Genomic DNA, 15,099 nt, shown 5'->3' with positions numbered 1-15,099 from the left:
CAGTCAAATAAAATGGGTCTTCATAAAACATTTTTTGATAAACATTTTTAACAGGAGTGGAGGAGGAGTGGTATTCACTTCCTGCAAATCTATTCCCAGTCCACTATAACTTGGTTCATTTATTTTTAAATCGAGAGTGAATAGAACTCTTTCAGGTAAGCATGTTCCAACCTAGACTGCATCGGCACTTACCATCAGTGTAGTCAAATAGGTACTTACCTTTTTCCGATAAAAAAAAAATGGGTTCCAAAAATATTAAATAAAAAAACCCGTAAAAGTAAAGCTTAAGAAAGACTTTCAAGGAAAACTACAGCGAGCTTGATCGCTTAAGCCCTAAGACTTTTAAGTCTATTTTGACGGAATACGGAACTCTATACTGAGCATGGCGCGACCGTCGATGTTTTTTTATTCATTCAAAAATTTGTGAGAAAGTTGCAGTTAAATTACAAGAGTGCCTAATCAGATGCAAGTTTTCAGTTGTTGCGACATGTTGGCGGGTGGAATTTACTTTTATAAGTGATGGTTTTGAATGGATAAACGTTTAACAGCGTCAATTTAGATTTAATATGTTAATGTTCTATAGTTAATATTTACCTCGAGTTGGTGTGATGAAAACTTTTGTGGTTCACTCGGTAGCATAGTTTAATAACCCTCGTGCCACTAAACCCTCCCAACGCTAATGATCTCATTGAATTCTTGAATTAACTCGTTGGTTAAATTTTGGAATCCTTTGCTTGCTCGGGTATCAATATTAGCACGAGGAGTTAAGAGGATATACCAGCTGAGTACCTTCTCAGATTTGAGAATTTTAGGTTAATATCTCCGTCGCGCTGACGAGGGCGGCTGCAGTTCCTAAATTTAGTGCGATATGGACAACTGTAGCTTAGGTGACAAATCCTACGAAAAATCTCAGAAATAGAGGTTTTTTTCTCGACATTTTCCTCCTCCAAAACTTAACGAATCTTGACAAAATTTTGTGAACGTAATGAGAAAGAAATTATCTGTGTCTGACCGTTCTGATTTGTTCGCTATTACATGCTAGGCTTTGGCCGTTTTTAGCGCTCTTTGAAGTAACCTAGTTTTTATACAAACAAAAATATCAAAAAATCAAAACGTACAGACCCGTACAGAGGAAAATATCGAGAATGTTTGTATGGAAAAATGACCATTAATGTTTCCTCTCAGGCAACAACTTTGTCCCCATATAAAATAAATAACTATATACGTTTATAGTAAAATAAATAAAAATCACAAAGTAAATTATATTCTATAATTGTATAAAATGGAAATAGCTCAGAACATTGATGTAGCATTAAACTGCTGCGAATGTTATTGAAATTGTCATCAAAAGGACATTACAACAATACTTGATATGATACAAAAGCTATATTATGTACGTAGAATAGAGGACTATTACGGCTTAAGATACGGTATATTAGTGAATTCTAAATCAAAAGACAAATGATAGATAGAGGAGAATAATATGAATAGGACCTGATACATACAATATGAGTAATTGAGGTTCCTATTCGAGGCGTCTTAATAATAGCTATAGACGTAATCTAAGTAGTACTTAGTCAAACAAAGGAGGTTTAAAGGTAACCTACAATTGGACGTAGTTATGCACTAACGTCCCAACCCACAAGTCACCCGAAATTGAGTTAACACAAACAGGGCACCCCAAAGATTTCAGTGTTTATAGGTTAGTTTCTGAAATAAGTGTTGACCCAAATGTTCCAACCCAAAATTGTACTATTTTATTACTTATACTAAAACGTTTTAATAAACGCTTTTTATAAAATATTATTTTATGATGATGTTTCATTTATATTAGGAACATTTGAAAAAAATCACAAACGTACACTTGTCCGTTCAAAAAATAGTATTATAGGTAATACTTTTATACCTGCAAAAATGGTTCATGTATTTTGGAAATACATGGAACGTTTCCATACTGTTTTATCTAGATACACACCCCTATATTATATATATATATATATATATATATATATTCAAAAAATACGCAGAACATGAAATAACAAGTATGTATTCTATAATATTATAATCCATAGTTTTCGTCTGTAGTAGTTACAGGGAAAAAGTGTACCACTAAAAACGAATACATTAATTTGCGTTTATATCTTCAAAATTAGGTCACTTAGGGGCTGGAATGATAGTGCATAACTACGTCCATTATTAGTTGCGTACCCTATAATTTCGGTAAATTTTAGTTGCTAAGAGCATATAATTGCGTTAATAGAATTAGGTAATCCTTGGGACAACTCTCGCAGTAATGCCAGCTGTTAATAAAACGTTTTGAATAGAAACTAGGTCCTTTGAAGTACAGGTTTTTGTCTGTGGTATGAATGGAATGTTAAAGACAAGACGTGAACGCGTAGGTATTCTGTGAGAGCTTAGACAAGTTTGTTCTTAGAGATATAGGTTATGTAGAATATATTATATATTATTATTTAGACCGTTAGGCTTTGAAGTACTATTGTTGTCGAATATAAAATATATTTTTACTTAGCTGAGACGTCTGCAAGCGACAAGGATTGAGTTAAGTTTTTTTTTTGAAATTTGAATTCCAATCGAAATTCTTACTTCTAGGCTTATTTTCGGATCCTTATTTTAGAATACTATTTTTCACATATCAACAAATTAAATCACATTTTGCTATTTAACTGTTTTTATAATGTACCATCGGGAAACCAAACCTATCACAAATAGAGCTTCAATTTATCACAAATTATCTGTTGTTTGTCACTAGTAATCAAAGTACATATAAACAAATACGCTTGATGATCCACTATCTCCAGTTACCCCCTAATGATTCCAATGTATTGAAATTCTCCTCTACGAAGTATATCAAGATCCATTAAGTACTTCTAATTCAATATTTAACGAGGTATTGATATTTGATAATATTGTAATATCTAAACTCGCCAAATCTATTTATACATTGATAATATAACGGGCACGAAACTACTGCAGGGTATATATTATGTTTTTACGTCGATGGGTTACTCAGTTTTTTTGTTATTTTTGATATAAAAAGTTATAAGATAAGGTAAGGTGGGGTAAGAAGAACATAGTTTATTTTTTAGGGACAAGACATACAGTATGAGGATTCCATATAAATGTTTATCTTGTCCCGGTGATAGTCTTACCTCACCTTACCTTATACATAATGTACTTCTTCTTCCTCGCGTGGTCCCACATTTTGTCACGGCTCATGGGAGCCTGGGGTCCGCTTGACAACTAATCCGAAGATTTGGCGTAGGTACTAGTTTTTTACGAAAGCGACTGCCATCTCTGACCTTCCAACCCAAAGGGTAAACTAGGCCTTGTTGGAATTAGTCCGGTTTCCTCACGATGTTTTCCTTCACCGAAAAGCGACTGGTAAATATCAAACGATATTTCGTACATAAGTTTAGAAAAACTCATTGGTACAAGCTGCGGTTTGAACCGGCGACCTCCGGATTGCAAGTCGCACGCTCTTACCGCTAGGCCACCGGCGCTTCTCTTATACATAATGAAATTTAAAAAAAAAAAAAAAATTGATCAATTTTTATTTAAAATTATGCCATTTTGTTTATAAAGAATGCAGAATAAGGGTAAAATCCTTCTGAATAAACATGTACACTTCATTTACCTGGTGGATTGTAGTTATATAGGTATATATAGGACGCGTTATACGCTGTAAATTAATCCCGTACCCAGTTGTTTCATGAATGTATTGTCAATTTTAATGACATCAACACTTCATTACTTTGGAAAAGCGTTTAATTAAATGTATAAAATTCATTATATAGGGCAAACAGAATGTTACTGACAGGAAAATTAATGGTGCCAGTGACCCAAATCACTATTTATTTAATGGGCTTACACTTACAGATATATACACTTTTTAATGTTTAAAAACTTGTCCCTTTTGCAATGAAAATCTAGAAATTGATGTTCATTTGAAAAGGGACAAGTTTTCAAATAATATTTAATTGTGTACTTTGTTCTCATACAATGTTTCATACATTAGGAGTGCAGTTGAGCTGTTTGTGGGACTAGATCGATTTATGTAACTTTTCACATATTATTTAAAAATTATATATTTTAATGACATTGAAGATTCAGTAATTTTTTTGCGATATATGTATTTGATATAAGCAAATTATATTAAAAAAGCATGAGACTAATGTGCTCCACTGGTATTGAAATTACATCAAATTTTCATTTATAAATTTCTATGAAAACGTATACAGTTTAACTGTAACCCTCTTCTAGTAATTAATTTCTTAAGTAATGTTCATTTTTTTCATGTTACAATCTACTCTAAAAATGTATGTATATATTTTACGTCCAAATCTTAACTCAAGAAGAAATACCTATTACGAGTAGGATACAGCCGAGATCAGGCGGACAGAAAAGATAGACGGTGTAGAATTTAAAAGTAATAAGGGCCTTCTTTGTTTACAAAGAACGAAAAGATGAAGTTTTTGTGCTTTCAATGTCTCCGAGGTTGACGAGTCAGATTATCAATGTACACTCAAGAGCAATCAAAAGATCACTACGTTTCAGAAATTCAATACGATATGACCCGTTTTAAGTGTTCTCTAGTGAATATTATATATTATATAAATAGTGATTTAATAATAGAGCCAAAATACTCTTAATAGTTATTTAAGCAACAAGAGAGGAAAGTTTTTCTTGCGAGTGTTGATTTTGAGTCCCGAGTAAGCGAAAGATTCTATAATTGAATCACGAGCGAAGCGAGTGATCCTAAGTTAGATTCTTGAGTGTATTATTATTATTATTCTTGTATTGACTTTTTTAAAATTAGTTTTCCAGGTGACTTATGTGTAAATGGACATTCTGTTTTGACAATATCAGGTGCATGAGCTTTCTGTAATGTGACGAATCCTGCGCTTTGGATCTGTGATGGTATGCTATTTTTTGTTAATGAAAGGTTATTTATCAAATTTATATGGTTAAGTGGAAATGTTAATGAATTAGATTTTACCTGTATTCCGCGAAGAGCAATGATGGAATTTTTCCTCTCGCCTCCACCCAGAGGCACTTCGCAGATTATTCGAACACCCTGTTGCCAAAAAAGTTTTAATTAAAATTAAATTAACTGATGCATATGCATAATGCACATTAATCTAAATATTTGAAAATCATATCGGAAACAAGCCTAGAAGTTTTTTCTCCCGTGCTATAGCTCTGAATCAGGTTGTGCACAGGAGTGACTATGCGTTTTTAAGCTTTTGAACGCCAAAAACCCCTAAAGGCATCGTGTGCCGTCGTGCCCACTACGCCAAGGACAACTATAGGTGTTATGGCGGACGCTGTTAAAGCAACCTTCACACTTTCGAATAAGATCTACATTAGCTCCCTTGCGCCCTGGCTCTTGGCGGTTGAGTGATGTTTGTGTTTATAATATAAAGAATTAAAAGGGTTAAAGTATATCATGACATTGTATGTTTAAAAGTGCAAAACCGTATAAGGTGCTCGGTGCGTCGGCCACAATATAGCAACTTCTATGCACAAATAATTTGCGTTAACGTTTTTGTAACGTTGTTGTTGCGTTGTTTGTGTGTGTATATATTGGGCCATCTTAGTGTACGCGCATGCCCTTGATTAGTGATAATTTAAATTTTTGCATGATGGAGCATGAAGCCGGTCAAATAGTTATTTTATTGCAAAATTATCCTGCAAAGTGTACATAGCATAGTGCGTTTAACTACACTACAATTTTACTCATTAATTAAACGTTCAAATCATCTACGGTTCTTGACAAACGGAATACCGTGAAACTAGCCAACTTTACCTCCGGGGTTGTCCACCACAAAAAAAGCATATTTTCGGCCATTAAACTATTGTAATAGATTATTTCAAAAGTGACAACCCTAGCATATGTAAAATGCTTAGGCGAGTCTTTTATGGAAATGTGGAAAAACGGATAGGTCCACCCAATTTATTCAAAAGTGTATACACTTATCGTTAAGTTATTAACAAAGAATAATTAAGACTGCCCAAAAACTTTACGTGATACCTGAATATCATCATTATACGAACTGTATTTGAGCACCAAATTGACGTGAGCAATATTGTTGAAAACTCCGCATATCTTTGCCCGCCCTCAAAAACGTTAAAAATGTGGGTAAAAACACGTTTTAAAAATAATTTCTTCAAATAATCTGCCGCGTTTTATCACAATGGACATGCTGAGCAAAAAAAAAGCCATAAGATAGATTTTTTTTTTGCAATTACCGTTTTTTCGAAAAAACCGAGCAAAGTTGGCTAGTTTCTCGGTACAGATAAATTTGTGCTAAATCCGCTAAGAGAAAATAGTTGATTAATATCATTCATTATGAAGACGTATTTCTAAAAGAATTCCTAGGTCAGTTGTGTGATAAGGATAAAGCTGTTCGATTTTTCGCCCGCGTGTCCGAATAAATAAATTGGAAAACTAGGTCTAACTTCACCTATTAGGCTGTTTCATTTTGTATTAAATCTGTCATCACTCATTAGTTTAACGTTTCATTTTGCTTTAAACTATTAAATATAAGTTGTTTTTCAACGTTTCGGCGTATCAGATGTCGATAATTTCAATACTTAATGTAATAATATTTCGAGTCAGTCAAGGTTGATGAAAGAATGAATGAATGAATGAATGAGTATTTTTTTTTGTAATTAGTAAGTTTTGTTTGTCACCTATATATATATGAGTGGAATTGTATTCCAAGATTGTGACATTAAGGAATCCCCAATTTCAGGGTACCCCTACATAAAGAAGTGTTATGTGTATGCCACTTCTTTATAATAATGAGTATGTTGCCTACAACACAGGAAACTTAAGCGTACACCATTTCTACTTTATATTACATAATTTTTTTTTAGTTTATTTTTAGATTTATTTTAGTTTTATTTTAGATTTAATTTAGTCATATTTTAGTTTTAGTTTACATTATTAATTGTAATACATTTAATTTAATTCTATATTTATCCCCGTGTTTCTACAAATAAACGACTGGTATGTTGCCTTAAAATTGCAAATTTGAACGGCGTTTAAATAAGCGCGGGGAGCAGACATCCATTTATCAAATCAACCGTGTGGCAACTAGACTAATGGCAGGAAGGTTTCAACTCCGTATGGAAATCCGTTTGTCCATTCAAGACTGTTCTCGTGCTATTTTACTACACTCCAGAACAACCTGCATTATTTTTACGGCTTTTGATTAATTGGAAAAAGTGAAACTTCAGAGGAGAATCTACATCAGCACAATTGCTGGCAATAGTTCAGTTTCGTGTGGTTCAGCCAATTATTTATTCTGTGATTCAGCTGCCTGCGTAAGAAACATAGCTTTGATCTAACTCTGTACAGCTTCCTTTCCTTAGGTAGAATGAAACTGGTCTCGTGTCTTTTAATAGCCTACGACTCATATAAAACATCTCGGGACTCGCACATAATGACAATTTGTACACTAGCAATAAATAATATTTTATATTGTACAATCGTGATATAATACAGAGCTTTTCAGTCGTGAACCGTGTTTAGGCAATGAAGCTTGCTGAGTTGCCTAAGTAAGGTACGAGATTGAAAAGCTTGATTATATTATATCACAATTTTATACAATGCTTTATCTACGAGTCATCTAAAATAATACTTGTAGCATCGAAATGAAATCTTATAGTTCAGTGGGGAGCCTATACATGAAAAGTACGCAATTATAGTATGGTATACGAATTCTTAATTCAATCATTACAGTCGACGGGAAGAAAAATGTACTATCAGTACTATTACCTATGATCAAACGAAATTGCCATGCACGGGTTTGAACCCGAAACCATCGCTCACACGTCGCCAGGATGGATGAGATGGGCGCTAATCAATAACGGAGTGATCCCCGGAGGAAATGGCGTGGTTGAACAGAGGCATTAGTTGACACCTTTTCCTTGTTTTTTACCTGACTAACAAGAAAAAGCCATGTTTTTGTAAGCATTCAGGTATATTTTCATGTGAAAATCTTTGGAACGCATGCATAAATACACTCTCGTTAGATGAGTACAAAATTTGTGTGATATTTGAGTTTCTTTTATAGTGATTTTAAATCGTTTAAAAAAAAAAGTGCTATTTGCTTGATTAATATATAATAATCTCAGCGACTGCCGATTGGATACTATTTTTCCCGTCCTCATTTCAAAGGTTAAAAAGATACACAAATTTATTATATATTATAAGTACCTATTTCTACTTACGCTGAAAGTACTGTGAAGGTTGGAAACCTTCATGGTCTCGTGGTAGATAACTGGCAACTATTATTTGAATTATTTGATCTGAAGGCGATTCATTTTGAAAGCGGCAATCATTAATGGTAGTCGATATTTGTGTTATTACTGTTTGCAGAAAAAATATCATTATAGATTATCAGAAATCTACCTCGAGTGTTTACATTCCCCGCCGCAAATAGACCGTATCCCTTTATAGTATCTATATTGAAACACATTTTTGGCGCAAACATATCTACAATTATACATTATCCTTTTGTCAAAACGTTTCGCCGACCATTAAACAACGCCAACGCCATGTAACATAATCAGCGGCTTTCTTCCCTTGTTAGTAAATACGAGTAGAATCGGTTTCCTTAATTAGAGAGCTTAATTAACTTCCGCACATTCAGCAACATAAAATATCTATTTCGTCGGGCCAAGGAATAAAATGTATATGTTTATCCTTTGTAATGATGTCAGTATGCTTAGTAATGATGTCAATTAATTAGACAGTCAGTGGTAGGCACGTTGTAAGTTACAAGTAGGAGTAGATATATGAACGAGTTTCTATTCTCATCTGTCAATTTATTCGAATAAAATATAGCGTCAAAGAATATAATTACAATACCATTTCATACTTTGTCACAGTGACAATCAATATGAAAGTCGTGAATTTAATTTATGAGGGACATGGAACTTAGTTTTCACCCGACTATGACATTGGATTTAGTTACTTGAAAAAAAAAAATAGTAATCATATCTAATTTATATTTATTTCTTAATTTTTACCCTTTTATTTTTGATATGTTTTGTATGAGTTAATGTTAAGTTTGTATTTTTTTTTTTGTTTTAAAACTTTTATGAGACATATTACATGTAAGTACAAATTCCTTGACCGTACATAAATAAATTTTACTTAATCAGGTCATAAGTTCTGTTACAAAGGATCGTAGCAAGTGGAAATCCGTGGTCTCTGCCTACCCCTTCGGGAAATAGGCGTGATTATATGCATGTATGTATGTACAAAGGTTTTGACTGATAAAATGTAATACAAACATTTTATAAAAAAGTTTTCCATGATTTGGAAACTTGTTCTGATTTAAACGTAATATACTTAATTAGTTTAAAAATAAGATCGTGACTTTATTTATTACTTGTTTACTTTGAGACTGTCGTTAGACGCAAATACACGGCTAGATTGTGAAAAATTATACTTTTCGGAAGGGAGTAACAGTCAGTGTCACATAAATAAAATAGGTACAATAGGTAATTGTTTATGTGTATAAACCTACTTATTAGAACGTTTTTTTTATCACCAACATTTAGTTCTCCGACGTGTCTGTACTTCATCTATTACCCTTCAAACTTAGGATACTTTTCAGTGATAGGCTAATTTTTGACTGCCATCCAACGAGTAGGTTAGGTAAAGCAAGTACAGTAGAAATTTTAGCAATACAATGCAAGTGAATTTTCCATTTTAAGAAAGATAAATCCAGCTTTAAAAGCCATGTAAAACAAAAAAAAAATAGGATCAAAATCACCTTGAATAGGTCGCGAATTTTTTGCATGTTTTTTATAACATTTTTCCAAATATTAAATAGAATTAGGTATGCAAAACGGAGAAAGCAAATTACGTTAAATTATTATATTATTAAATAAGCTTTCAACCCATATACGTATATGAATCAGAAGGGATCCGTACCTATAGTGTTTTTATCAGTCAAACCTTTGTGACAGAACTTTTGACCTGACTACATGGTTTGCCGATCTTTATTGATTTGTAGAAGTAGGGGAAAGGGCGGTGTAGATATTAAAATGTCTTTATAATTGTTAACTATACCTATATAAAATTTTATTCGTCTGCGAATGCAGCGCGTTTCCGGCGGAACACATGTCATCATCGCTTACAAATAATAATTATTATGGGCTGTATATCGCGAATCGTTTGCGTTGCGTGTTCGTTACTACAACTTACGCAATACAAGCGATGTACTGTCAAGAGAGCTGCATGCGCATGCAGTGTGGACCGGCCTTAACGCTTCAGAAACTAGGCATTTATAAATATATTTTTACTGCCGATATAGGACTTTATGCTAACATCGTATGAGTGATGTCACTAAACACCGGGGGGTTACTAAAATAAGAAACCTTTATCTATTATATACTCACATCTATAGCAGTGTCGATAAGAAGATAAAGCGGCTTGTATGCATGCGCGACCTTCGCTCTAAACACGAATAGTCTGCGCCTGCACACTCGTCGAGGTTCCAAAATTACCTGAAATAAAACACATGTATGAAAGTAACGTCATTCACTTAATCCTCTTGAAGACATTACTAGATGGCGCGAAAAACTCAAATATTTTGCAATTTCTGTCCAGTTTTCTAGATACACTAACTGCATAAATAGAATGACACAACTTCTGTTTTCAGTCGGTTTCTGAAAATATGCTACTGCATCTCAAATAATTTTTATTTTTATTTTATTTTTTTATTTGATTGATATAAATGTTTACATGACATTACTTGAACCAATGCGTCACGAAACTTAGACTAACAGCAATAATAATTATACGTATTAACAATTATAAAACAATAATGGCACATTAAGGTGGTTCGATTTTCATACAAAAAACAATCGCTATTTATTAATTAATTACACAATATTATTACATAAATAGTTGCGCATCTATCTACTTTCGATTATTCATTTGCGCTAACTTAATAGAAAAACTTTGTTTCATACAGAAATCATGCAATAATCAACGTTATATTTTTATAAATTTTACTCATGTGTGTGTGACAAATGTCGTGTACAAATACATTGCGGCGTTGCCACTCCATGCATCGGCGCGACGTTGCGATGTTTGACGCGTTTTTAGCTGACTCTGTCGACACTGACACTCAGTGTGACCAGGCGTACGATAATTGTCGTACATGTACGATAATTTGGGCCCCGGTATGACGTAATGTTCCAAAGAGCATTATCGTACACTAAAGTACAATAATTTCAGCCCTTGGATGATGCCACCTTAAAAGTCTAGTAATTTGAAGCAAAATATGACACTTTCTCTCAGAAATAGGCTAAAATTAGTATATTTTGGGTGTTCGGCTCCTTGGTGTAAGTTTAAAGTTTAAAATGTCTCAATTTCCTGTATACCGTTTGAGTCTATCCCAAAAATACACAAACATAAACAGATTTTTTGCGCAATTTAGACGAAAATTGTCTTTTTTTTATTATTAATTGGAAATTTAAGCTTATTTTGCTAGACATTTTTAGGGACTGCCTTTTTGATTGGCGTACGATATTTTTTTCAACGGTACAATAATATTGACACTCAAGTACGATAATTCTCTTCCGCTCACCTGGCAACACTGCTGAAACTTGACAGGACCTGGGGGCCTACCGCGAAAACCGAAATTCGCAAATTGCGAGGATCTTTCTCTTTTACTCTCACTAAGACGTAATTAGAGTGACAGAGAAAAATGCCCGAAATTGACGAATTTCGATTTTCCCGGTAGCCGCCCTGGTGCTTGAAGTACTTGATAGAAAACAACGCTGCCGCATGTTCTGAATTGTGATTTTATGTGTTTTTGGATTGAAAATGATAGCAACGTCTAAATCAAGTTACAAAAATCATCGATATTCTGGTCCGCGAAAAACCAGGAAAAGTGTAACTGTAATTGGAGTCTACAAAAATGACCAATTCATAGAAAATATGACCTAGAAACTAGTTCACTTTTATAAAACTCAATTTTGCCCGAGATTGTACTTAGGCGAATACCTAAGGGAGCTAAGTGTATTGATCTTGAATAATTAGTTGGCTAATATATGACTCCAACAGGATATGGACATTTACATCATAACTATTATACCTAGTTGGTTACTAAGTTCTGTTACTCGATTTCTTTCTTTCTTCCTAGCGTTGTCCCAGCATATTGCCACGGCTCAATGGAGCTTGGGGTCCGCTTTGACAGCTAATCCCAAGATTTGGCGTAGGCACTAGTTTTTACGAAAGCCACTGCCATCTGACCTTCCAACCCAGAGGGTAAAACTAAGCCTTGTTGGGATTAGTCCAGTTTCCTCACGATGTTTTCCTTCACCGAAAAGCGACTGGTAAATATCAAATGATATCTGTTCTGAAGTTCTGATACTCGATTTGCAATTATTTCCGTTAAAACAAATGCTACCGAAAATAAAAAAATGACATAATGTGGTGGATTTGTGAGCTATATATAATTATATACCACACATAACGTTTATCTCGTCGTATCTATAATGAATTGGGGCCTAAAATAGAATCGTATTCCAATTTTTTGAAACGCTTGTATTACTTTCTATATTAACTAAAAGTTGCCTTAAAATTCAGCTTTTATACTAAAAACGGCTTTAAATGTGTTAAATTACCAAAATATATTTTGACAGATGCTTTCGCGCCCAAAACGCTCTTTGAAAATTGTGTGAAGTCACAGTTTATGGTTTGACACATAACTACATACACACGTAGAAGATACGAACTGTCAACTGATATTTGTCATTTGTTGTTAATCGCCTGTCAACAGTGTCAATCCGAGAGTTGTGACGTCATCAGAATCTTCAATGACGTTTCGAGTTTGGTCACGTGACGTGTGCCAAAAGATATTTTAAATTCAATATTTACAAAAATATGGTCATTACAGGTCCCCTAAAAGTAGTTTAACATGTTCTTATAATCCAAAAGAATTTATTGGGATACAATTATGCCCTAAGATTTGTAGATGGAAACAACCCTATTGCGTTGCACAAATGTGGGCACCCGCCAAACATGATTTTGGGTGTGTCATACTCAAGGCTAACACAGATTCATTTCTGTGAAAAAGGTGTGAAAACCGGAAACTGGAAACCGTTCTCGAACCAATAGTGAAGCCCTTAAGCCACACCCTATTTCAAAACCAGCCATGGATTTTTGAACAGGACTCAGCTCCTGCACATAAGGCAAAAACAACTCAAGCCTGGTTTCGAAGGAACAAAATTGACTTTATTGCCCACGAAGACTGGCCGTCCTCCAGCCCGGACCTTAACCCCCTGGATTATGCCATATAGCAGGTTATTGAGGAGAAAGCCTGTGCTAAACCCCACACAAATCTTAACTCCCTCAAGCGGGCCATAGTTAAGACAGTGACGGAATTAGACATGACAATCGTGCGTGCCGCTATTGATGACTGGCCTCGTCGTTTGAGGGCCTGTGTCAAAGCCAGAGGGGGCGATTTTGAAATATATTGTCATATGTAATTCCTGATTTTGTGTACTTCATTTTAATATATACTTTATTAAACTTTCGTTGGCATATTTTATGTAGAGAAAGATTATTGCAGTAACAGAATTTAATAACCAACTAGGTAGAAAACAATGCAATACATAAACACATAAATTGGATATGATGTGATCCGTTGAATGAATTTGACAATAAATAAAATAAATCAATAATTTTCTATCTCTTTGCATTGTGTGAAACTTCTAGTTGTGTCAAAATATCGGGAAATCAATAATATAAACAAACATGGTAAATATCTCATTTCTTTTTATAATGGTTATAAATAGAAGGCCATGCAATTTTGTAATTCACTGTAATTTAATTAAATGTATCGTAAAAAAATGTTTTAATTCTACTGTAAAATAGTACCTACTTTTTTAAAGGCTGGGCAGTAAGGGATTGCTTTAATTTTAGAACAAAACAGCGTTTTTTTTTGAAAAAAATACCGGAAAATCTGACTTACAAATTTGGACTTTCTTAGGTTCATTCTACTTAGAATCTTCTCCACCCTAGCATTAAAAAAAGATATCCTAAAATATCCATACCATTACGTCACATTTTAGTGTGAAAGAAATTTCAATGTAAAACTAAAATTTCAATACAAATTTTCGGGTTTTTTTAGCACGAGGATTGATTATGCTAGTGATTCTGAGTTGGAAGAACCCAAAAATATCATGATGTGTGAGAGTCAGATTTTTAATATTTTTATGGAAAACGCTCATATTTCTCATAAAATAATTTATTAATAATAGGTACTTGATAATACTGATAACAAAAAAAAATAATGAGTCTCGAACCCACATCCTCTTGCATGTATTTCCACGTACATACCGCAACGCTATTGAAGCCTACTCACGCTGTGCCAAATTGTCTACTACAAGGATCCCAGTAAGACTGTTTGAATGTGTGAGTGATACTTAGAAATAGAGTCAAGAAACATTCTGTCGACATTAAGGGGTAGTTTTTGTACAATGAAGTGTTCAATGTTTGTTGTAATAGTTCAATATTTATTTAAAGAGTGCGCTAAACATAATTTACAGTATAGAAATACCAAGACTACTCCACAAAAAAATTAAAACTCAAAATTTGCAATTATGGCGCCATCTAGAGAGGTTTAAGCTTTGGGTAACCTAGTCGAACCACCTTAACAAATTAAATTGGAACAGTTGAGCACCTAGCATCCATCGCCTCACAGAATCTCAAGCATTCACTATACACTGCCACCCATCGCCAAGCAAATAGATCGCATTCAGGCGTCGATGCCAGGAGCACATTGAGCAGTGAGAGGGCGCGGGGCAGGGCTTTGTCGGGTACAGGTATGGATAGAATCCGAATATTTTTTTATAAAGAAACCTTAAAAAACGCTTTCTGGACCTTCTCAAGCAGTAAAGCATACGTCGACTCGTAGGGGTTCCAAATGATCGACGAAGTCTCCAGCTTACTCCTTACTAGACCATTGTAAACCATTTTTATATCCACCGGGTCATGAAAATCGCGGAGGTTTCGGATTACAAAACCCAGCTTTTGAAAGGAGC

At 34.1% G+C, this 15,099-nt stretch overlaps 1 protein-coding gene across 1 annotated transcript in view; it reads right to left on the bottom strand.

The window, feature by feature from the left end:
• Nucleotides 1-15,099, bottom strand: part of LOC133524099 (uncharacterized) — a 171,866-nt gene that overhangs the window by 119,552 nt on the left and 37,215 nt on the right. The window contains exons 21-22 of the mRNA XM_061859943.1: nt 10,441-10,548; nt 5,018-5,095 (exon numbers count right to left, since the gene is read on the bottom strand). Coding sequence (XP_061715927.1) covers nt 5,018-5,095; nt 10,441-10,548 — 186 coding nt within the window. The remainder of the gene's footprint in view (nt 1-5,017; nt 5,096-10,440; nt 10,549-15,099) is intronic.

Source organism: Cydia pomonella, chromosome 13, assembly GCF_033807575.1.
Source record: "Cydia pomonella isolate Wapato2018A chromosome 13, ilCydPomo1, whole genome shotgun sequence".
NCBI classification, from domain to species: domain Eukaryota; kingdom Metazoa; phylum Arthropoda; class Insecta; order Lepidoptera; family Tortricidae; genus Cydia; species Cydia pomonella.
The sequence above is the reverse complement of the archived record's forward strand: the minus strand, read 5'-3'. Positions and strand labels throughout refer to the sequence as shown.